We start from the raw sequence: 26,410 nt of genomic DNA on the forward strand, positions 1-26,410 counted from the left end.
GCAATGAGTATATGATGACATACATCAGCCAGGTCATTGATATCGGCCACCTTATCGCTTTAGTCGCCGCTTACGCTAAGCGGGAGTTGCTGAAGATCAGATTTAACCAGGGTTCATCACATCACTAACATAATATCGTCATTCTATTAAACTCGCCTTAAAGACAATTATCACAGAAGGAAAATTAGCAGGCTTTGAGAATTCGTTGACACTGAATAGCAGATGTCCGCCTTGTGAAACAATGCATGTTTATTGTTCAAGCCGTTCTGCATATAATCGCGTCGACCCCTGAAAGTCCGGGGTAGAATGATCCTTCAGTAACCCATGCTTGTCGTTAGAGGCGACTAACAGGATCGTGTGGTCAGGCTCGCTGAATTGGTTGCAACATGTTCTCGGTTCCCAATTGCGCAGATCGGTGCTCATGCTGTTGATCACTGGATTGTCTGGTCCAGACTCGATTATTTACAGACCGCCGCCACATAGCTGGAATATTGCTGAGTGAGGCGTAAAACTTAACTCACTCACTCACTATAATCACGTCTTTACCGGACAATCCAGTGAGCGTTGATGAACATTAGCCTGATACAATGATGTGAATTCAGCCAGGCTTTCGAGTATATTAGTCGTCTCTGTAAGACAAACATGGTTTCATCGGGATCAATACTCTCATTCTTGATCCCTGCATATGAATGATGTCCAATCTGTTAATAATAATATCACTAAAACACATGAATGTTAAAATGTCTTGCTGGATCCAAAATGTTAATAAAGCAAGATTCCCTCGAGATAACACATCTCAGTTCCACACACACACACACACAATTACTACCCGTCAGAATCGAACATGCAATCGATCAACCAATATATACTGTCAACCTATTGCTGTATGAACAACATGTGAGATACTGTCTCATCCCGGCTCGGTCAATGCTGAGTGTAGCACTGAAACCCCAGTCCTTCCGTTTACTGCTATCACAGTGGATCAACAATTCTTGGGTTCACTGTCAGGTAGGTGTATTGTCTTCAAAAAACATGTTTACTACAGTCGAACCTCGCTTATCCGGACGCTATCTTTTCTCATATTTTGTCAGGACATACAGATTTTCGTACATCTGAATCTCGACAGATATTGCTTTCTTTTCTTAATATATTGTCAACAATTCTTTTCCTTTGTGAAAGATGACTACTTTTCGTTAAAGTAATAAACTTAGACATACACAATCTGAAGTTCGATGAATAAATCTAAATTTTTTGCCATCCATGAAAATTATTCAAGAATCAATCCGTTTTCTAACATAGCACACACTCTGATCTGGATGGCTTTTATGACGTCCGACGGCAGATGCGTCATTATTTCTCCTTCAGTGTGGAAACATAAAATTTCAATGTACTTTACATGTACAATATGATGTACAATAAATGTTACAATAAGATGATGCTAATCGATAAAAATGGACACACAAATTGGGTTTCTTCTGTTAGAAATTTGTTTTTGTTTTTGTATGGAACGAACAGTATGTTGATTCTGAGAGTAAGTTTATTTTAGAACTAACACGAAGATTAAAAGATATCTATTTGCAAGAATGGTTTGAAAAGTTATCACTTTCCAGTAAATGTTTGTATTATAAGTTGTTTAAATGTACTTTTGACGCCGAAATTTATCTTTCATGTCTAAACGTAAAAAAAGTATAGGATAGCGTTAAGCAGATTGAGATGTTCTTCACATAATTTATTTATCGAAAGTGGAAGATTCAAGAATGTCAAAAAAGAAAATAGAACTTGCAAACTATGTGATCTTAACCAAATTGAAGATGAATATCATTTTCTTTTAATTTGCCCTGTTTATAATTCCCTGAGAAAGTTGCATATTAAGAAATATTATTGTGCCCGTCCAAACCTTTATAAATTTCCAGCATTGTTAAATAACAAAAAAACATATCACACTTCAAAACTTGTCCATGTTTGTAAACTATGCTCTGTTGTTTAGGACAGAATATATCTCAGAACTCAATGTAACCTACAGTTGACTATTTTCTCTTCTTCATGTATATTACATGTGCGTGTAAATATTGATTTATAAATGTGTTGTACTACAGGCCCGTAGCCTTTCAGTACCAGAAATATATGATTAGAATGTACGTGTGCATAGGTCGCGATAAGGGATGTTGCAACCGTTTGTCTGCTTTTATTACGTTCAAAAGGCAGGTAAGTCATTGTTTCTCCTTCAGTTTGAGAACATAAAGTTTCAATGTACGTTACTTGTGCAATAGGTCTCGATAACCGTTTGTTTGATGTTGTATGTCTTGTATCATTCATTGTCTTGTAAGAGAAGAAGTGTTGTAACGTTTTCTAGCAAACAAAATTATATAATAAGCATTTCCGCTGGTTGTAATAACAACTATAGTTTTCGTCCGCAGTCAGTAGAATAAGAACGTGTTTAATAATAATAACATAATTTAGTGTCCAAGCTTATGAACGTTCCGATACGATAGAATTGGGAAATTCTTGAAACCTGTGATACATTCCACATGCTTCCAAACATAGTTTCCTAAAATTACCAGTTTTTGTCCATTTGGTGGAACATCCTCAACTCCCTGTGCAAGCCATGCATATCCAAGACCCAGTTGAAACAGTGGATTTTTTATACTGAGTCAAAAAAGAAACTTCACAAAATGTAATTTGAAAAATAATGAATAATTTTTCTCTGATGATACATCTATGTATCCGAAATGGGATCCCTATCTTTCGACTCTAGAAAAACGATAGCAAAACCCACTCAAACCCATCCATTCGTCGTGCAAATGACGTTGGTGCCAAATCAGGTTTTGCACGTGCAGTCGATCACGTGATCTTCGCATGGAAGTTTTCTTCATATGCACGTGTTTGCATTGGCCTCAAGAATTGATAAAACACTTTTAAACCACAGTTCTAACGGTACTTGAAATGCCACGATTGTCAAATGTGCAACGTGAACGTGCCGTTGGCATGTTGCAAGCGGGAAGATCAGTTATTGACGTCGCAAGAGCAATGGGATGCAGCCGTCGTACTGTGTATGACTTGCGAGGTCGTCTACAACAAACTGGCACCACTTCTGATCGCCCAAGGTCGGGTCGTCCACGTGTGACGTCACGAGCAGAAGACCGTCAAATCGTCCTACGTCACCTACGTGACAGATTTCTGCCGGCTACACGAACCAGGGCTGAGATGTTTAGAGATCGACTGTCCTCACAGACCATTCGAAATCGGTTGCGGGCTGCCAATCGACATTCTCGACGTCCATATCTGTGGGCCCAACGTCACCTCCGATGGACCCAGTGAGACTGGAATCGAGTCGTCTTTAGCGATGAATCCAGGTTTACCCTCAGATTCGCGGACGGCAGGCATAGAGTCTAGAGAGGACGTCGTGAACGGTATGACCAATGTTGTGTACAGGAAGTCGACAGATTCGGGGGCGGAAGTTGCATGGTGTGGGGGTGCTTTCTGTGGGAACAACCGTTCCCGACTTCTGGTCATCCGTGGAAACCTCACAGCTGCTGCTTACCGCGACCAGGTGCTCACCCCTGAACTCGTTCCTTTCATGGCGGTTCATGGCCCAGGTCTACAGTTCCAGCATGATAATGCTCGGCCGCATACCGCGATGTTGACACGAAATTTCCTTCAAAACGCTGGAATCAACGTCATGGACTGGTCATCGAGGTCCCCTGACCTTAATCCAATAGAGCACCTTTGGGATGCACTTTGGAGAAGGCTTCGTGGTCTTAGGAACCAACCTCAGAATATGCAGGAACTTGGCGCTGCCTTGCAAGAGCAATGGCGCAGAATCCCCAACCACGTGTTCACAAGCATCAGGCAGTCGATGAGGAGACGGTGTTTGGCAGTGGTGAATGCGCGGGGCGGCCATACACGATATTGAACTGAGAAATTTCGCATTTTTATTCTTGTGACTTGACATTCTGTATACCCATGTTTTTGAACGGTGGTGTAGCCTAATGGAACTGATTATGGCACTGTCAGTGTATCGAGTACATCACACAGATCTCAGAAATGAAATAATAACAATTTAACCATCTTACCATCTCTTGTTCTTTTATAGTGCCCTGAAGAAAGAATGTGAAGTTTCTTTTTTGACTCAGTATATTAACACATCCCAGTTGTGTTTATTTCTAGCTTCACTCGCATTTTCATCAAAATATAATAACATCTTTGATGTTTAGCGGCGGTATTTAATAAATACCAAAACTTTTGTCTGTTGACAGAATCGAACAGAATCAAACATATCACTTGGTGTTGGCAAGTCACACTGATTAAACATGATGTAATCATCGAACGATAGATCGTTGATGGAGTTATTCAGGTTTTCAGCAAACAGGTCCCTAAAATAGCATCATTCAAATCAAGTAGCTGCTTATCGTCATGATTGCGCATGCCTGTCTTACAAGCTCATTTGTATGCATTTTCACTTGTTACATAAGCTACTAGAGACTCCTCATCTTTGCCTTTTCGATTTTTAAAAGAAAAAACAGCGCTGCTGCTTTAAAGATTGACATTTATTGTTTAACCAATTATGGGCATTGCAATTATGTAACAACCCGCTTCATACAATCAGCTGATATCAAATAGTACGTTTATTTAATTTGGTTTACATTAGTGTTTTTCTCAGCAGTTTATACGAAACTTTTTACGTTCTTATAGTAAAATGTTTAGTGATAAATACGCCCGGATTAACGATAGTTGACACAAGTATTAGAGTCAAGAGACATTTATTACAAAAGGCATATAAAACCCACCCTGCTAGCACATGCTCCTGTTATCGATACTTTGATCAATATCGATCTTGCAAGATATCTTGTATTGCTTGCTCGTGTTGTGATTGGAGCAGTTCTCATAGCCCTTGGCGTTATTCATTACATCAATGTACCAGTTTATGACAGATAGTCAGATGCATTTCTGTAATTGTAAGCCGTAGTCCCATAATACAAAATGCAGGCACATTGGTAACATCATATTGTACATGCTTAAGTATTAGTGCTGTGAATATAATGAATAAAACATTGTAATATCAGATTTGCTTTCTTACTTTCTTTATATGACAGAGGAGACGGCCAAGACAAATTCATGTGTATTTGTTGTTGCAAGAAATTAGGCTAATAAAGTTATCAAAACCTGTGGTTAACAGTGTTTTGTACAAGTGTACATGGACGGAGGCATTCTTGTCTAATATCTTCACATATTTACAGAACATGAAATTTATCCTCGACCAAATGTAACCCATTATTATAACAATAAGAACAAATCCTGTCAGCATAACTGATGTTTTTATGCCTACACAACTCCCGCTAAACGGAAATTACTACACCTAAATTGAGAAATAACATGATTGTAATAATATGGAATATCTGCACTTAAGTGTCTTTCTACATTCAGCAATGACTTAAATTTACAATAAACATAACATTTTGATGAATTAGATACTATGGAATGCCAATCTTGACATAAACTAACAAACAACCTTTGTTTGAAAGTGATCATTAATAAATTTACATTACCTACGTCTTGGGATAACCATACAATACCAAAACCAAACTGATACAAAATTTGTTTAACAGATGTAACCCAATTATTTCTACCAGCTTCATCCAATAACATAAGCATTTGATAACAGTGATACGGCAACCTATGAGTATTTAACTGAAGCAATCTACACCAATATTTAGCACATCTAGACATATACTGATATTGCAATGGAACTCTGCCACATTCACCTAGCGCCATAACATTGCTTGTATGTTTACTAACTTTCAAAAAACCTTTTACAGAAGTATATTTGCAAACTTTTGATCTGTTTACAATACGAAGTACCTCAAATCTCTGTCACATAAGAAAGGATAGGACAAATAGCTGCATCAAAAATTTTAAATATATCTAGACACGAAATTTCTCCAAATTTATTTTGATAATTATACAATGCCATACAAGCTTTCTGTGCTTGAGCAGAAAGACAACACTGAGCCTAATCCCATGTGAGAGAGATGGTGTAAACACACCACCTAAGTATCTTTATACATTTACTACCTCTATTTTCTCGCCCTTAAACAAACACTCGATATAGTGGCAAAGAGGACAACCTTTACGAAAAAACCATATTTTTTAATTTAAATTAATACTCATGCCTCAAGCACATTTATCTTTCTCTAACTGCACTGCTGTGTCAGATAAAAATGACACATCATCTGCAAACAAGAGGGCTGCAACACTGGGGAATTCGTTTTGAAATAAAGAGACCATTACCACAATTACTATCAAACATTTGGGATAACTGATTTATGAAGATTACGAAAGGCAGCGGACTTAAGATACAACCCTGACGGTGTCCGATATTACATTTAAAACACCTGGATATATAGACCCTGATCTGTCCTAACACAAGCAGATAAATTGGAATACATAGAGACAATTAAATTAAGAAATTTCCCTTTAAATGTTAATTAATGTTAATTTAATGTTAATTAGTCTTTTAAATAATACTGCATGGTCAACACTATCAAAGGCTTTTTAAAGTCTACAAATATACAATACACTCTACCACCCTTTTTTAAAACATCGCTTGTGAAGAAAATAGTCTGGCCGAAAACCAGCCTGGGTTTTGAATAGGAGAGAGTATATATCACTCCAAGTTTGAAGTTTTTACTTTAGAATAGCACAGAGCACTTACAGAGATTCTTCTATAATTATCAGCATGTATGAACATGCGCTTCAGACCCGCAATAGTACCCCTCAACCTTTACAGTTACGTGAGCACCGTTAAGATTACTGTCAATGGATTAGACGTGACAACCCGTTAAATAGATAATGGATGGGGTCTTTTATCTTTTCGGATGCGATAATTAAATTTGACAACAGTCTGATACTATTGAACAATAAACGCGGCAAAACCATATTCTCAACCTTAAGAAATATCTGCTGTTGGTCGTTACGGCTTCAAGCACAGATCAATTTTGGTCGTCATGCTATTGACGTTATTAAAGTACAAAATGATAAATATCAAACTTCTACTTCAATCCGATCGAGAGCACCCTTTCAGATATTTCATTACCACGTCATGAAAAACGTCCAAATATCTATCAAAGTTTTTTAATCAATTCATTTTCATGAAAAAACAAATGGGAGATCGATTGTGATTGCAAAATCAACGCATGTACAACGAACGAACATGTTACGACCGGTGGATGTTTTTATTGAGTAGAAGCGACCAAACCCCTTCCACATTCACGTTGTATAATTGCAATGAAATTACATGTTTCTTTAAAACAAACTTATCGATATTTCATTATTCAGAACGTCAATGAAATGGGTCGATACTTTGAAGGATCAGTATGAACAGTACGCCATATAGAAGGGGATTTTGAAGATCTGGGGTAGACTTGGTCTTCAGCAACCCATGCTTGTCGTAAGATGCAACTGACGGGATCGGATGGTCAGGCTCACTGACGTGGTTGACACATGTCATCGTATCCTAATTGCATAGATCGATGCTCATGTTGTCAATCACTGGATTGTTTGTTTCAGATTCAATTTTTTCATATAAATGGAAAATTGTTGACTCTTTTACATTCAGAAACTTTCAAAAAATGTTACATAATCATTGTGTATTTTGTACCCGATGTTATCACTGCTCTCAGATTTGATATTCTCAGCTGAAGAATATTCGTCACAAGTAGTTTTGAACGAGTTATCAATACATCACTGTGAATAACACTAGGGTGGGTATTGCAGAGAATTTTCACATTGCCATATATTGCGATGCGAAAGCATGTATTGCAATATGTATTGCAATATAATGCATGAAGTATTTTTAAACAAAAAAATACTTATAATCGAGGTAAAGCTTGATTTATAGAGCAAATACACAGCAAAATCCCTATGCTTCATTAAGCTTTAATAATAAATTTTATTCATGATTAAAAATAAAAATGTGAATAATATTTGGCACAAATGAAAAAAGAAAATATCCGAAGATTTCCGAGTGTTACGAAGTTTTCCGAATGCAAGTCAAAATACCGGTTTTCGATCAGCGTATCGCAATACTTAACGTTTTCATGTCTGAACCGGTAAATACCGGTAAACCGGTTATATTGCGCAGCCCTAAATAACACTCTGACAGAATTCAGTGTCGTGTTAAAATGGTCATCTTAAACTCAAAAATACACATGTTCGAAGGTATACTTGTTAGTGTAATTGTAAACAGAACAGGGGACGAACCAGTTATTAATCACGAACTTCTCCGCTCCAGCATTTGTACACGTTTAGTGGATTGTTGGTATTTTGAAGACTCATAAATATTAAAAGTGCAAAATAAGACCTGGGGCTACACATTTTGAAGATGAGCTATAAATTGGGTAACCCACCTTCTGCCAACAAGATAAATTCCATAAATGACGACTTGAGCGAAATGTTTAGAAACTGGTAAGGAAATTATGACAAGAGGTTACATATGAACGAGAACTTAACTTCGTTCATTTTAACCATGTACGCAGTTACGCAGTGCACAATCTATTCGGTTAACAAAGACTGGAGCTGCTAAAAGATCAAACAGTTTATTGAACTAGCGTGAATATATGAAGAGCATGCTTACACCTCGAAAAGTGGCAACGGTTAACACCAAAGGCTGGAAATGCTGGATAATTGCTTGACATAAAGGTTAAGTTGACAATTGGAAAGATAAAGTCATCTTTTTTTTCACTTTTTGTTCCAATGATTCTAAAAAAATATCTAAGAAATATGCATAAATGAAACAGATGAGGTGGTCTTATTGGTCTCCTTTGTTCGGATTTGTATGCGTGAAGAAACGGCATGAAGGAGTACGCAGCTGGTGGCCATAGGGATGCATAATGTCATTTCCAAAGTCTTACACAGAAACCTCTAATTAAAGGTTGATATTTAACTGCTTCTATGGTTAAAGAGGAATATCTATGTACAAAATGAATAGAACACGTGGATTGTGTACTGGCGGGAAACACGTGATACAAATATTTCTTAAGCGGATGCCTACTGTGTTGTTCATGTCCGCTGTAAATTCAGCGGTAACTGTGCCACATTCTGCAGCCGATGCCCATACACCACGACATTCTTACACGTCTGTTGAATGCCAAGCAGACATCTGCGTTAAGACCGTGAAATGTTCTAGATTTTCCCCAAACAGGCTCACTATATATCCCGATCATGATCTTGTTGTCCCTCGTATACCGTCGTAAATGCCACCTAGACATATTCCAGAACCAATGGACCACATAGAGAATACTACGCGAAGTCTCATTACATACGAATGATACGATACGAGTGTCCTTCCCATTTTATCTGACCGAACGAAAGCGAGGTCAGAAACCATGGGAAGGTCACGAGTTTCGTAATGAGACCGAGCGTGGTATTTTATTTATTACACACTTGCATACATTAAATTGACAAAATAGCGTATTTTTGTTATTTTTATGGTTTAAACCCGAAACCGGTTTCATAAAGAGGTTGCGGCAGAATTTTGTTCTGTAGTACACTTTTAGCATGACGTCACACTGTATTGACGTCACTACGCCATTCTCGTCTGCCCCCATGGTAACCGACGTCACGATGCATGTCAGTTGTCATCGCCTCGTACAGCCTCTTACATTAAACTACTCCCTAGCACCCCGTTCCTTGGTTTGCAGTTGCTTCACTCGCCTAACATCACTGGTGGAAACTTTATGTTTTTCGACGTTTATGGTTTTTCGACGGATATAACGTCGCAGTTAGATTAACAATTAAACAGCGATTCGGCAACGATCGCAATATTTCCATTCCCACAATGAATACAAGTTGTAGAATGAATGAATTCACGTGTTTGTTATGAATGGACAAGTAGTTCCGTCACAACGGGACCTAATTTAGAGTTCATCGATTATCCAATCTAATCGTTAGAATCTCAGGTCAAGTCGTCACGACACAGGTCAACGCGATACGACGCTCGTGTGACGTACGAGATTAGTATGCAACTACCCATACGTTTACCACGTGGATAATAAAAAATCTTACAACACTTTTAAGATCAATTTGAAAGTCTTGGATACAATGAATGTCGCAGTTGATCATCTCCGTGCGTCATTCGCTGTGGGCTATGAACAGTTCCCATGGAGTGCCTTCCCATGTAACACTAGTTATCCACCAAACTTTGTCAGCAACCATGTCATCTGCTGCAGTCGATACCAATACACATAGAATTTCTCACAAACACCCTATCTGACGTTCTACCTTCATTCAGCTGTTTCAAAGGCCAGCTGCTCTCAATTCACATCAGTGTGTGCTCACAAACTACAACTTAAGCTGTTCCGGTATACTGGTGAACCAATTCAGCTGTTTTCACATCCACATTCATCAGCAAATTCACACATCCATAAGCTTTCATTGTTTGAAAGTGATAGCAAACAGGCCAGAAACGTTGCAAAGAAGGTAGAGAGGTATTTCGGCCCAAATCCTGTTTATTTGATTCAAATAACGTCACAAGACACGACATACTTTCAAACAGATTTATCGTCATTCATGGGGTAGTTATGTTTGCAATATCAATTTCTGTGCACCTTCAACAAAGGTGTCAAACATGATCCAAAGAATTGGCACCGAAGGCTCAAGCACTAGTTTGCATCATCTAATGGCAGATGATCATTTCATAGAATATAATTCAGAATCTTTAGCGGAACATTCGTCTTCCTGAATTTAAGAAAGATCAGTCTTAAAGACGACGATTTATTTATTTGTCTCTGAAATGGTGGTCCTTGGCCACCCCAATGACACGATAGCTAGAGCTGATAATATTCACTTCAGCCCTTGATGCATTTGCCTGAATACTGTTTTTGCAATACTTTAAGAAATAACTGACAAAAGGTGTCAAATTTCCCCTTTTTTTGTATGGTGCCAGTCAATTACCTGCAAGGATAATTCAGACCCATCCAGTTATAGGCCTGGCTCATTAACTGGCTATATTTGCACATAGGACGAGCCGTCCCCAATCGATTGGTGTGGTGTTTGGAAGCTTGTTATCTGACTGTCTGATGCCTTTTCCGCAGAAATAGACGTGGTATGGACCATATGCTTCATTGTACACGTTTATATAAACTTATTTTGTTAAGAAACATCATCCTAGAACTAACAAAATTTCTGGATTTTAACTTCTTTATTGCTGTGAAGTTGTCATTCCATAAATCATTTGATTCCCACCGTTGATCCAAAGGTGAAGACGACGTTTTAAGTGCCATTGCCAATGGATAAACACTACTGGAATCCTAGATAGTAGCACCACTTTCTTTGCTGTGGCTGAAGCTATTTTATGAGCCTTGGACTTTATTCAGAACAGTATGACTTTTTCAAATCACATTTATGCTTTCAAGCCCATAACAGCGTTACCTTAAATCATCCATATATACTTGACATAAACCATCATCTTTTGTTGTTTATGAAACCTTATCGACACAGTTAGTAATACGAAAGCAGACGTTGCTGCTGTTTCTAAAATTCAAATTTCATAATGTGTTTCAAGGTAGGTTTTAACAAATTTTGTTAACTTAATTTTCTCTATTCTCTTAATATTCTTAAATCATTAGTGGTTATCTTTACTGTGAATGAAGCACCAGTTACGTTTTATATCTAGCTTCGGCTTTTTGTCTTTAAATGGACTGGTATAAAAATAAGCTAATCAGTCAGATTGTTTTCAACATGTGAAATCAGCGTACAACGCTTTCACAGAATGAATGTTTAAAATACAACTTAACCTGGAGGAAATTTGTTAAAATAGTGAGAATTTCTTGACATTGTTGAAGACATATGTTGCAGCTTTAGGTTGACAGGAGACTGTTTTTTATCATTTGGAGAATTGGGAAGCTTTCATAGTTCGCTGCTCTACTAATATCACTGACTTATCTATATAGTTAAAATAGCCAGAAGACGACATTAAATTAAACCCACTCACAACATTTTTAGTTTTGGGAGAGTAAGATTATCTTTATTTTAACTGATAACCGATTTATCCACCAGGTACAGCAAACGTCAGACGTCAACTAGCCGACACATCTTATATTTTATTCAAGTATGCCAACATTAAAGGCGATAACGATCTTCTCCCTGGCAGCGTTCATTGGTAAGTTTGAGACTAACCGTTGAAATTGGGTGTCGTAAGTATCATGTCTAATTGATGCATGGTGTTTGGCCAGGATCATCCACGATTACCAGCTGTGTTAAATCTGAATTCTATTTGATGAACACCTTTGAACCTGTTCCACAAAGCGATGCTAACGTATTGGGATCACCCTAGCGATATAACGGACCAGGACCCATTCGACACAATACCTCCGTTTTGGAAATACGTATTTTTAAATGACTCGCAAAGTAGGAACGATGGCCTCTGGTGGAACCTGCAATGTCCGCCGTGAATTGGGACTTCCCAGTTCCCAGTGAAACCTTGAAAAACATAAATTCATTGGCCGACAGTGACAATCCTGCCGCCTATATCAAACTGTGATGATAGAAGTAAGATGGCATATCCTTCCGGATTTGTTAAAACGAAAGTCCGATTGAGACTGAAAGAGCACCTGATGTTTCAGATTTTGCAACAACGACACCAACACTGTCAATAAAGTATACGCTTTACGGCACAACGAAAACCTGGAACGAGGCCCGTGCAGTTTGTGTCGAATGGTCAGCAGATGCTGAAGTTGGATACTGAGGCCCGGTTTGATAACTTCATGGCGTGGAAAAAACACCTGGGAGGCCAATGGACAACTGTACGTAATATATATATATATCTATTTTAAACATATACTGAAGCCCGGTTGATGAGTAATCAGGGACTCTTTCCAAAAGGGATCTTAGCATTAAGACAAATACAAATATATGTCCTATTCATGAACACTTATGACGAGAGTCGTAACACTAAAGTTGCTTTGTGGGACCGTTCCGAAAATTGTCGGATGCTTAAATCAATATTTCTTATTATAAATGCCTTTGTGAAGTTTTAAGTATATTACGATCAATAACATGGCCATGCAGGACCGAAGATATATGGACTGGATTACACCAACATGTCATCACAGACCCTACTGTGTTCAACTTGGAGTGGCATGACTGTGAGCCACTTGGAGCCTGGATGTCTTGGTCTAGGACCGAACCAAACAAACCAGAAACAGAAAAGTGCATACGACTTCATTTTACTTCTAACAAGTTCCGCACAACTGAATGCAGTACCAACCGTCATGTGGTTTGTCAAGAGTCTACAGGTAGGAAGCATCGTTAATTGGTGTCGAGTTCGAGGTAATTGTATTTTTCATTCTTGGACAATATAACGTGTTGTGTGGTATAAATCAAAGTGTGAACATGTAGAATAGTGTTATTTTGTCACAGAGACTATCCGTTTTCTGATTTTAGAATTCTTCATGTTGGTAGATAAATTCTTACAGCTTACGTTCTTACCACATACAAAATTCAGAAAACGAAGCGGTACTAGATTTACTGAAAGGTGTTTCTTATTCCAAGTGGGAAGATCAGCACAAGAAATAAAGATGGGTTTGGCAGCGCCAATAAACATCTAATGGTACGGGCACATTATCACATGTAGAGAATTCAAATCATCTTCACTGATGAATGTTCCAAAAGGCTGTTGTAGTGCAGGTCGTAACTCTGTGCTGATATTCGATTGGTATATGATCTCTTTGAACCGGGATCGTGGAACAAATCCATATCATGTTGACTCACAATGATCCGGGTAAGAATTGGTCTTAAGCAACCCACGTTTGTCGTAAAGGGGTCGGGTGTTCAGCCAAGCTGACTTGGTTGACACGTCATCATTTCCCAATCGCTAAGATCAATGTTCATACAGTTGATCACTGGATTGTCCAATCCAGACACGATTAAATGCAGACCGCCGCCATGTAGCTAGAATATTGGTGAGTGCGACGTTACACAACAAATATAGCTTGTCATAGTCTAAACAATTAATGTCTTTTTATTCACCAGATGAATGTACCTTTGAAAGATTTGATGGTCAGGACGTTGTTATTCTTACGTCTGCCTCCTCCATTAATGTGAGCATTGATGACTGCAAACGCGCATGTCTCACACATACCGGAAGTGCACAGTGTGTTTCTATAGTCTACGACAGCGAAACCACATCCGGCGACCCCTGCAGGATCTACACCAGGCTAAAGGTGTACATAAAGGACAATCCGGAAATGACGTCATCGTCTGGAAGAACAGTTCTCGTGAAGCGGTGTGTTCAAGGTACATATGCATGAGAAAGTTCAGATTTGCTTTATGATGCCGGAATAGGATTGATTTTGGTTGAAGCAACTTGACGCGACTTGTGTTAGCCATAAGGGACCACTTCATTGATCGGGTGGCCAGACTAGATGACTTGGTTGATGTCATGTCATCGTCCCAAAACAGTGTGATCGTTGCTCATGATATCAGTCACTGGATTGTCTGGTTCAAATTGTCACATACAGACGTCCGTCCTATAGAGTAAATACAATATGTTAAACAATAAACAAACGCTCAAATAATTATGATTTTTCACTGACACTCCGAACCTTATGTAATCCACATCTTGATATTATTTCAGAATTATTGAAATACTGGACATTTTAAGCGATTAATTATTTTAGTGTCGAACTTTACCGAGTTGTGCTATTAAGAAAAAAAACCTGTTACTTTTTGTTTTATGTGTCATAATAAAATAACTTTCAGGTGATTACATGTCGACTGCCGTATCGGTTCCAACAAACACAGACAACGACCCAATAACAGCGTGTCTTGTGACCACGTCATTGACATCTATTAAGATCTCATCATCACCTACATATCCAGGCACAACTATGGATATTCAACTGTCTGTTTTAACCGACACTCAATCACAGATGATACATTCTTCATATGTAAGTTTCAGTAACGGTGGTTCTGTGTACGAAAGTGCATTTACATCCGCAAATATCTTTCCTGAGACGAACTCAATGACGTCCAGTTCAGTGAATTCTCCTGAGACATCCGTCATAGAGACCGAACCTTCTTCCGAATCACATTCTACATCCACAAGTCGCATGTACTCAGTGGCTATTTCAATGATTTCCAGTTCTGTGAAGGCATCCGTCATTGAGACCGAATCTATCGAATCACATCTGACATCCACAATGACATCAAATAAGCTTACTCCTATCAGCCTGTATTCATCAACCTCGTCCGGTGGCTTCAGAGACAGTACATCACACAATTTGTATTGGAGTAATGCTTATTTGACGTCCTTCTCCGACAGCACAACGATCAAAACAGCTTCTGCGTCAAACGTTGCACCCTCGGAAACTTTAACGATGACCATGTCTGAATCGTCACAAATCACCACGTTGCCTGATGTTATTGACACGGCATCATCTGAGGACACAAGACCTACATCAACTATTGTCAGCGATCCTCTGGAAACGGAGTCAAGCACACAGGTTTCCAACCTGGATCTGGATCCATCAAGCGTAGTGTCAAGTACTGGTAAGAATCCATTATTTTAACAATAGCCAGTTGATGTTTATTTTCAGGACGTTGTCTAACAATCCAAATCGACCATGCAAGTTTAAGCAGAAATTATTGATAAGAGTGACACAACACAAGTGAAACTCCAACTCAATTATCATATGTCAGTTTTGTCATTATATAAAAAACTATTCTGTCAAACAATAAACACTGATTGTGCATCTTCTGATAATCTTCCTATGATCGAACACCCCTTCTCAGCAATTGACACGACAGGAAACAATGTTAACCAGAGCAGGCTAAGACGGGAGAGGAACTTCATCAGGGTTCTATTTTGTTCCAATCCAAAGTCCTGACATCAAATAATGCATATATAACTCCACTTCAGTTCGAATAAGTCCAGTGAAAACAGATTTAAAAATATTGACTTCCACTGACATCATTTGTTCCTGTGGGCGAAGGACTCGTGAAGATCGGCTTTAGAAATGATTTTCAGCAACCAATGTTTATCATCGGAGGCGTAAAATGGGATCGGGTGGTAAGGGATTATAGGGCAAATTGCGTAGATCGATGTCAGTCACTGGTTTATCTGGTCCAGACTTGATTATTTACAGAAAGCCGCCATATAGTTGGAATATTGCTGAGTGCGGCGTTAAACATCCAAACAACCAAGAACCCGTGGGCGAAGGGGGATCAAACATATTGCCACAGTTAAATAATCAGAAAATAGATGTGTTTATGTCTGCCGATTTCAGTTTCCCCAGGTTCACGCACGCCAAGCGAGCACCACTGTGTTTGCGGATGCATGCACCCTCTGATGTCGATGGTATTCGACGTCAATGGCTATCTGTTGGACCGAAAAAATCTCTCCTCCTACAGAAGGTCCAAGACATCGGCCAATGATGATCGTGTTTCGGCCAGAGCTATCGGCGGTTCAGGACTTGCCATCATCCTACTCGTCACTGCGCTCATCGTGTGTGTTGATGTGGACAGGATGATACGAGCGACGGGACATTGTAGAAAACGTCAAGCTCTTTCAATGTTTAGTTCCATATGTTGTAAAAGAGGAGATAAGCTATAATCGTATTCCATACTACTTAGAATCCAGCCAACCACCGCTGTTTCGAAGTTAACGAGAAGTTCACGAGAGATAAGCTTTGAGTGTATTCCATACTATGTATTGAACAGCAAAATTATGTCTAATCAATTATTCTATAGAAAATACTATCAATTTAACAGCTGAAAGTTGCTGTTGACATTGAACTGCAATAAGCACAAATTGATCACAGTCCGTCAAATGTAGATACCCCTGAACGCGAAAAATGGCAGTCTCTTTAGTAGCGCATATAGCCACCTTGTGCTTGCGCACAGGCCCTGCAACGTCGCCTCATTGACTTCACTAGAGTAAGAAAGAATGCCTGAGGCAAGTGGTTCCCGATCCACTCAAACACCAATCCCTGTTCCAACTGTGCAAGTGTGAGTGGCTGTCTACCTGCAGCAATCCTACGTCCAATTTTGTCCAAGAATGTTCAATGGGAGCCATATTCGGGGAACGAGACGGCTATGGAAGAACGTTAATGTTGTTCTGAGCCAGATAATCCATTGACGCCCTTGCTGTGTGAAGGCTGTAAACGTCGCTGGCGTTGTTGACGTGTCAAACTTGGCCCCACATATGGCTGCCGGTGTAAGATTGAAAACATACCCGCGTTGAAAAGGTACCCGGCGGGTACTTTTTCAACATTGAATTATTACCCGGACTCACTTTTCAACGCCGGGGTCTTTTTTCAACATTGAATAATTACCCGGCTGCTATTGAAAAATAACCCGGGTCACGTATTGAAAAGATACCCTCGTTGAATAATGACCCTGCTGTTTCTAACGCTGTGAACGTACGTAGCCAATTGAAACATCGTGGATTAGCTTTTTACCCATGTACATATTTATGTATATTTCTAGCAATACAACTTAATTATAGATTCGTGTTTGTGTTTTAATTTGGTCTCTCGCAATTCCGTGTGGAATGGCTTGCGTACACATATTTATGGTTTTATCAAAATGTTTTGTTCAAAATGCTGTACATACGGTGAGACCGAAATAAATCTTTTGTTGGACGACTGGTCCTGTCTTTGATAGACGCCGCAGATCCAGACGGAAACATCCAAATCTTTGATATCGTGCCGATGCACGTCCGTATAAAAATGTTACACATCTCAAAAGAATATAACACTGATAAAGTCATTGCATTTCAACACTTTTAATCAACGTGGAAGAACAGGAAATCAAGGATATCTAAGATTTCAAAAGCAGTAGGAACTACCCAAAGTGGGCGTCTAAAAATCAAACTTTCAAACTTTCGCCGAAAATGTGAAAAATTCAATCTGGATAACGACAACCTGTTTATTAAATCCAAATCCGGACCGCTAAGAGTCCCTCACAAGGCAGATGTGCCAGTGTCAGTGTCCCGATTTCTCGAAACAAACTTAAGTTTTAACTCAAATTTCAAACTGAGTTTGACAATTTGAAACAGCTGATTTTTTTTAACTCAACTGCATTTTTAAAATAAAAAAACCCAAACAACTTAAGTTATCTATCCACCAAACTCAAATTCTCTACTACGTTTGAGTTTTATATCGATTTCAGTTCATTCTGGGAAATACATTTTCTCAAATTTGAGTAAAAACTCTAACTTAAGTCAAAACTCAGACTTAAGCTTGTTTCGAGAAATTGGGCCTGAAGAGCGTCCATCAGGAAATGGGGGCACACCTTGGTGTAAATAAAACGTAAGTATACCCGCTTTTTTTAAATGCAATATCTACTGATATTCTAATGTAGCTGCGGTTTTATTTTATTTGACCTTTCACGCGTTGAAGTATATATATGAATCCGCTATTACCTGTCCACTAAGGCGTATATAGAACATCAAACTTGATAGCAACGTTAGTTTTCGTACAACATAAATTTCCTTTGAGTTATACCGAGAACAAAAAGTTAAACGACACTAGCACTACCAAGAAGGTGAAAAACCGTGATTGATGAACGTGGATTTTATGCGTCATTGACAGAACTATGGCTACATTCCTTCTCTCCTGTGAGATTGTTCTGTAGTGATCCGATATCCTATAGGTGACTGACGGTGATAGCGTTTTTGGTGTTGTCATGGGTATAAAAACATACACATCTCAATATTCAGTGTTATCCTAATGAAACTGCAATAATTTTATTTTATTGCTTTTGTGTGCCGTAAATAATCATCTCTAAGCAATTATGTTGTTTTCTTTCACAAAGCTCTCTTCACTTTGTTCCTTCACCACAACCAGACATCTCATCCCACAACATTACACCCCACCCCTATAACCATATATCCCCCCACCCCAAGAAGACACATAACGCCTGGACATCCACACCACTACAAGCATAGACCCCCCTACCCTACATCGCACGTCCGCATATCAACACACACACAACCATACCCCCCTCCCCAACAATCATACATCCTCATCCCCACAACCACTTGTCCCCACCCCAATAACCAGACATCCCACCCCTGCACATTGGAGCAAGCCCATTAATGGACATGTAAACCAACACAAGAAGTTTAAATACAACGCTGTCTCTTACAGGGAGCCAGTGTAAAACCTTCAGGACTGGTGTTATGTGCACATACATATGTGTGCGTGTTACGAGTCTGGCAGCTGTGTTTTGAACGCGCTGTAACGTGTCCATGCACTGCTGTTGTGTTCCATAGAGTACACTGTTGCAGTAGTCTAGGCGTGATGTCTCAAATGCATGGATTGGGCATTTTACTGATGGTGTGTCCATGTACCTGCTTATCTGTCTGATGTTCCTTAGGTGGAAATTTGCAGATTTGCAGATGTTACTAACGTGATTTTCCGTGTTTAATGTTGAGTCAAAGATGACACCTAGATTTCGAGCATGGCTTTCTGGTTGAACAAACGTGTCTCCAATTTGAACTCCAGGGTCCTTGAACTTTAATTTTATCTGTTTGGAGCTGATGATGAGAATCTCCGTTTTGTCATCGTTCAGTTTCCGAAAATTACCCTTCATCCAACATTTGATCTCAGCTATGCAATATGTTATTGTCTGCAGGGTATTCTGTACAGAAGATGCAGTTTGTGGCTTGAATCCGATATATAACTGAGTGTCATCAGCATAGAGATGATAACTGAGATTGTGGGCTCGGGCAATATCACCAACGGGTATGGTATATACAGTGAACAGCATTGGGCCCAGGACTGAGCCTTGTGGCACTTCATACCTTAATTCTCTGCTCTCAGACCTTACCCCATCGATGATAACTGATTGCTTGCGCCCTGTGAGAACAAACACACATTCCCACACCTACAACAATACATCCCGCCGCACATTCCCATTCCCGCAACCATACCCCGGCCAAAACCACCATACAAACCCACCACTATTATCACACATCCCCACCCCAGCAACCTACATCCCCACACTCATAAGAAAACATCCCACGTTCTCACATTCCCATCCCAACAACCAAACATCACCACCCCCAAAACAACAAATCCAACCCCCCAAAACCTACATCCCCACAACCATATATCCCAATTCTGCACATTCCCATCCCCACAACCAAAGATATCCACCCTAAGGACCACAAATCCCAAATCCCCCCAACCACGTGTGGTTGATATATGTTTGTGGAGGTCGGAGTGTATGTTGGGGGGCGGGGGCGGGGAGTAGTTATCTGAATGTTGTCACATTAAGTGTCTGAATAGGTTTGCAAAACAACATGACAAAGGTATACCAATATTATTCAGAAATGTGTATGATTGCAATAAACATGGAGAATCAAATTCTCTGTACACAAAAATACACACAGATATACTGCTCGATACAAGGAATTTGACAAAACTAAACTGAATATATAAAAATACACAGTATGATCTGTATGTTAATAGATTACCCTAAACATGCATACCTTGCCATAAAGGTACATATATTTGTAGATGAACTTTTTAGACAGATACATTCCACTATTTGTTATTTTTACTTATGGCACCTGTCCTGAGCACTGCAGTTTTTATGGCTTGAAGCCAGTATGTGAGTATACATTTGCCATATATTGATCATTTTGAGCATGATAACCATGGTGATATTAGAATAGATCTGATACATGTCAATAATCACATAATTTGATATCAACAATTATTCAGCCAGATAGCAGGTAACACGTTTGATTAAATGCAGCAATGGACTCTTTTTGCTTTACTTTTTTATATTTTATAGCAGTGCATACATACCTATATTTCAACACACAATCAGTGATTTTGCTTGGAGAATGTTCTCTGAAATTGTTCACTATTGTGATTTGTTTTAAAAATTAAAATTTATATGGTGTGTCTCGAAATTGTGTCTTTTTATGATATTTGGATATTGTGTTACCACCTAAACTTATTTGGACTAAAGCACAAACTACTCATGGTACACAGAGTAAAGAGGCAAATATGACATTGTACATGTATTAAAAGAAAGTTGGAAATAAACAATGCCAAGTTATATTTAAGATAGTTGATGCTATGATTGTCTCTATAGTGTGTTATGGTGCAGAAGTGTAGGGCACCCCATATTGTAAAATTATTGAAGATGTACAGCATAAAATGTGTAAAACAACAAACAATGCTATGGTTTGGGAGACTGTGTCAGAGCCCCTCTCAGACTTGAGTACACCAAGGGTTAAATATTTAGTATTGGTGCAAGCTACTGTATTTGGATGAACACTTACTCCCTCGCAAATTCTATCTAATGGACGACACTGGCTGTACAATATGGGCTACTCATATAAAACATATTCTGTTTAGACTTGGATTTGAATATGTCTAGTTAAAACAAGATGTGAGAAATGTGAAGATATTTTTTCACCTTTTCAAACCATGATTATTTCACAACCTACTGCAATCATGGTGCAGTTCTGTGAACAGTTTATCGGATTCATTCTGTTAACATTTCATAATGTGTCCGTTTTCCGATGACATTAAAAACTGCAGCAGCCACTGCTGTATCTGGGGTTGGAGGGGTACATTCAGTTTTATAGTGATGTGATTTTCCATATCCAGTAGATAACACGCCAGTGGTCCGATGTGTAATCAACTTCTCGGTAGCATCACTCAGATGTTGCCCTACAATGACTATTGTTATACTTTAAGATCAATGCCTATATTGTGTCACCATGATCAACCCCATGCAAAATGGAAGAAAAGATATAGATGTTACATGTATATTGAAATGATGTATGAAAAATAATAAATATATTCTTCTTTATTTATATTTTTTTCAAAATTACACTTTTGCATAAATAAAATTTCGAATTAATCAGTTATGTGTTTCAAATGTGTTAGATCTATTTATCATTAATTATATAATGTGGTAACAAATATTTTCTAGTTAGTATTACTAGGCGTTCAGTTTATTTCCAGCAAACAACAGGAAGAAATGGGACCAAATCATCGAATTATACCTAACCAAACTACATTAATACTAACTATATTCAAGCAATTTAGTCGTTAAGATCCATGTTTTGTGTGTACTATTTCGAGACAACAGCGCGCTGACACGAAATATCAACGCACATGTCGGTGTTGGAAATGGCATATGCGTTATTGTTTACAAATGGCATATGTGTTTTTGTCTCGAAACGGCTTAAATAGCAATCAAGATGTACGGAAACTGAATCCATGTGATACAACATATGAAAAATGGTACATCTCCAGGTATTGATAACGTCCTTATAGAAATGATTAAAACAAGTGAATCTAAAATAATGAGTGAGTGAGTGAGTGAGTTAGGATTTTAAGTCACATCGGCAATATTTCAGCCATATCGTGACTAAAGCAAGCTTTTAATATATCAACAATTTAAGTGAAATTATAAAATTCTGCCAACGAAGGACAGTAAAATAACTAGATTATCACAGATATAGATATAAAACTAGTAACTAAATCTAAAACATTTGAACTATACAAGACGATACAATATAAAAACAGGCTATTGATCGCCAACAACTGAAGGTAGATCACCATACTAGGGACCATGGGGACTTACAGTACATTTGCTTCCTGCATGGACCCTAGCTGGATTTACACCATCCCTTCAGCCATTGGCGACAGAAGAGAAACCTAGCCATAAATTAAAAGTACACATATTCTACGATTAAAAACCTGGTACACTTAAATTGACTAAATGTTTTGGGACTTACGTACCCTCTCAGGAGGACAATAATTTTACGCTACTTCAACCCCCTTTGAGGGTACAGCCACTAACAATATCAGTTACTAATTTAAACTACCAATAATAAAATATATATCTATTTACAAATCAGTTAGCAAGTCTATTTTTTTTAAAAAGGCAATAATTAAATGAGAACTTATATGACTATAAAGATCCTTCATAGTTCGTGATTGGAAATAGATATCCCTTGTGATGGAATATTCAACACAGTCAAGCAAGACATGCTTGACCGTGATTCGTTCATCACAAGGGATACAAAACGGAGGATCCTCACCTTTTAACAGGTATTCATGAGTATATCTGGTGTGACCAATACGACATCGTCGTATGATGACCTCTTCAAATCTGGACTGACAACCCAAGTAGGTGTAACCGATAGTTGGTTTTATTGCATGTAATCTATTAATACCTGCTTGGGTGTCCCACTTCTTCTGCATCAGATCACGGATGTAAGTTCTAATGCAAGCTTTGCAATCAGAGTAAGGGATCAGAAGTGGTGTCACAGATTTGTTGAGTGCTGTCTTAGCAGCAAGATCAGCCATTGTGTTCCCAGAAATGCCAACGTGGCTGGGTAACCAACAAAAGACGATGTCGCATTGGCTAGTAGCAAGCTCATTATATAATTCGATTATTTCAATTAAAAGTGGATGTTTGCAAGAGATATTTTTAATAGCCTGAAGGCAAGAAAGAGAGTCAGAAAATATTATATATTGTTTATGTTTGGGATGTCTTTGAATATATTTAAGAGCTGTTAATATGGCGTTTGCTTCTGCTGTGAAAATAGAGCTGTTATTGGGTAATCGAGAAGAGATTGTTCTGGATCCAATGACGGTGGCACAAGCAACCGCACCACCATCCTTGGACCCATCTGTAAATAAGGATGTGTATGTAGTATATTTAGTTTTTAATTGATTAAATTCTTGTTTATATTGTAATTCATTAGTTTCTGATTTTTTAAATGTTGTCAGTGTAAGGTCAACCTGTGGCCTAACCAATTGCCAAGGAGGAGAAGAAATAAGACGGGAAGGAGCTATATGTTCTAGCTCAATGCCAGCAGCAGAAAGGAAAGGTTTCACTCTTATACCAAGAGGTGGAACAAGAGAAGGCTTCTTGTTATACAGATCCTCATATATTGGATTAAAGACACAGTCATATGCAGGGTTTGACTTATTGGAATAAAGTTTTGTTATATACTGTAAAATTAATTTTATACGGCGTTGTGTAAGAGATGGCTTATCAGCCTCGACGTAGAGGCTGTCAACAGGTGAAGTTCTAAAGGAACCAAGACATAGTCTTAGACCTTGGTGGTGGACAGAATCTAAAAGTTTTAGGTTGCTTTTGCAGGCTCCACCATATACGATGGAGCCATAATCAAGTTTGGAACGAACCAATGATCGATATAATTGTAGTAGGGTAGCTTGATCCCCTCCCCACTTAGAATTGGAAACGACTTTCAACAAGTCAAGTGCTTTCATGCATTTAGTTTTAAGGGCCTTGATATGTGGAAGAAAAGTTAGATGCGAGTCAAAAATTAAACCCAAGAACTTTGCTTCCTTAACAACTTTGATGGGAGAGCCATTTAGAAACAGTTCCGGGTCTTTATGCGGTTTATATTTTCTACAAAAATGGATACAACTAGTTTTGGATTTAGAAAATTTAAATCCATTCTCAAGACACCATTTATCTATTTTGTTTAAACACAACTGCAGTTGCCGTTCAATAGTATGCATATTTTTACCACGACAAGAAATATTAAAATCATCCACGAATAGTGACCCATCGATGGAATCACTTAAGACCTTTGATAAACTATTGATCTTAATACTAAACAATGTGACAGACAAAATACTACCTTGTGGGACACCCTGATCCTGCTTATAATGGTCAGACAGGGTAGAACCCACGCGGACTTGAAATTGCCTATCAGTTAAAAAATCGGATATAAACTGAGGCAAACGGCCTCTCAAACCAAAATCATGTAAATCTTGTAAAATGCCGTGCTTCCATGTCGTGTCATAGGCTTTGTCTAAATCGAAAAATATTGACACTGCATGCTGCTTGTTAAGAATGGCATTTTTAACGAATGACTCCAATCGAACTAAATGGTCAATGGTACTGCGATTTTTACGAAAACCACATTGAATATTTGTGATTAAATTATTGGACTCTAAGTACCAAGTTAATCTGTTATTGGCCATGCGTTCCATGGTTTTGCAAACGCAACTAGTCAAGGAAATGGGCCTATAATTTGAGGGATCGGTATGATCACGTCCAGGTTTAGGTATGGGTACAACAATGGCATCACGCCAAGATGAAGGAAAGTTACGAGATGTCCAAATGTCATCAAAAATATTTGATAGTGTTTCTAAAGAAGATTCTGGTAAGTGTTGCAGGAGTTGATAATGAATGTTATCAGCTCCTGTTGCAGTATTGTGAGCTTGTTCAAGAGCAGTATGAAGCTCGTGGATAGAAAAGATTTCATTATAGTCTTCCCCATTATCGGAATGAAAATTGACTTGTTTCTTTTCTTGCAATTTTTGGAATTTTTGAAATTCGGGAACATAGTTTGACGAGGAAGAATGTTTTGCAAGTGTCTCACCCAGTTTATTTGCGATGTCAGATTTATCTGTTAACAATTGGTCCCCAATGTTGAGATGATTAATGCTTGATTTGGTACCCTTACCTTTAATTCTCTGGATCATGTTCCATACCTTGGACATCGGCGTCCGTGAATTTATTTTCGAAACGTAATTTTGCTACGACTGGCGCTTATTAAGCTTAAATGTTCGACGTGCTCTAGCGTTTAAAATTTTAGATTTATCTAAATTATGCACCATTGGGTGGCGCCGAAAATAGTGTTCAGCTTTTTTCCGTGCCTTTCTAGCTTGTTTGCAGTCATTATTAAACCATGGTTTACGTATATGTGGATTTGTAGAGGAACTAGGAATACACTCATCAGCTATTTTGTGTAGTTCATCAGAGAATAATTGCACTGAATCAAGAGCATCAATAAAACGAGCAGGAGTTAGTTTGTCAATACAGAGTAATTCAAACAAAGGCCAGTTTGCTTTGTTGAAGTTCCATCTTGATGATGGAGCAACATCAGCAGGAGTTATTGTTTTAAGAATGGTTGGACAATGGTCGCTGCCACACAGGTCGTTATGGACTGACCATTCAAATTCATTTAACAGATCTGTGTGAGTGAGTGATAAATCAAGAGAAGAATATGTGCCTGTGCCAGGATGTAGGTATGTCTTCGAATTATCATTAAATATACACAGATCGTTGTTTGAAATAAAATCTTCTAGTACTGTCCCATTTCTGTTTGTATGAGAACTACCCCAAAGAGGATTATGACCGTTCAAGTCACCCATAATGATACACGGTTTGGGGAGCTGGTCATAAAGAGCCTGAAGATCAGTTTGGTGAAGAGTGGAAGATGGCGGCACATAAAGGGAGCATAATGTAAAGGCAGTGTGTAAAGTCAACCTGACGGCAACAGCCTGAAGTGTTGTATTTAGGGGAACAGGGCTATGTATAACACCCTGTCGCACCAAAATTGAAGAGCCTCCAGTAGCTCGGAGTCCCGGAGGAGAAAAGAAGTTATATG

The 26,410-nt window shown here is 38.5% G+C and overlaps 1 protein-coding gene and 1 long non-coding RNA gene across 2 annotated transcripts; one reads left to right on the forward strand and one right to left on the reverse strand.

The window, feature by feature from the left end:
- The first annotated feature begins 1,983 nt into the window (after positions 1-1,983).
- LOC124271108 (probable GPI-anchored adhesin-like protein PGA55) lies at positions 1,984-16,777 on the forward strand. Its single transcript, XM_046706179.1, has 7 exons — positions 1,984-2,205; positions 12,055-12,157; positions 12,621-12,800; positions 13,066-13,292; positions 14,029-14,292; positions 14,758-15,546; positions 16,284-16,777. The coding sequence occupies exons 4-7, from the start codon at positions 13,163-13,165 to the stop codon at positions 16,607-16,609; spliced, it is 1,509 nt and encodes a 502-aa protein (XP_046562135.1). The 5' UTR covers positions 1,984-2,205; positions 12,055-12,157; positions 12,621-12,800; positions 13,066-13,162; the 3' UTR covers positions 16,610-16,777.
- Positions 9,753-19,769, reverse strand: LOC124271119. The gene is made up of 4 exons (XR_006896950.1): positions 19,759-19,769; positions 18,910-18,918; positions 15,305-15,310; positions 9,753-10,066 (listed from the first exon to the last, which is right to left on the reverse strand). It is a non-coding gene; the product is annotated as an uncharacterized LOC124271119 (long non-coding RNA).
- Positions 19,770-26,410: the final 6,641 nt, after the last annotated feature.

This window comes from Haliotis rubra, unplaced genomic scaffold (assembly GCF_003918875.1).
Source record: "Haliotis rubra isolate DU_JTF1 unplaced genomic scaffold, ASM391887v1 Scf1022, whole genome shotgun sequence".
Classification (NCBI taxonomy): domain Eukaryota; kingdom Metazoa; phylum Mollusca; class Gastropoda; order Lepetellida; family Haliotidae; genus Haliotis; species Haliotis rubra.

Coding starts and splice junctions, on each gene's coding strand:
- LOC124271108 (XM_046706179.1), top strand. CDS start 13,163: ATGTCTTGGTCTAGGACCGAACCAAACAAACCAGAAACAGAAAAGTGC. Junction 14,293..14,757: donor CGTGAAGCGGTGTGTTCAAG/GTACATATGCAT, acceptor AATAACTTTCAG/GTGATTACATGTCGACTGCC. Junction 15,547..16,283: donor AAGCGTAGTGTCAAGTACTG/GTAAGAATCCAT, acceptor TGCCGATTTCAG/TTTCCCCAGGTTCACGCACG.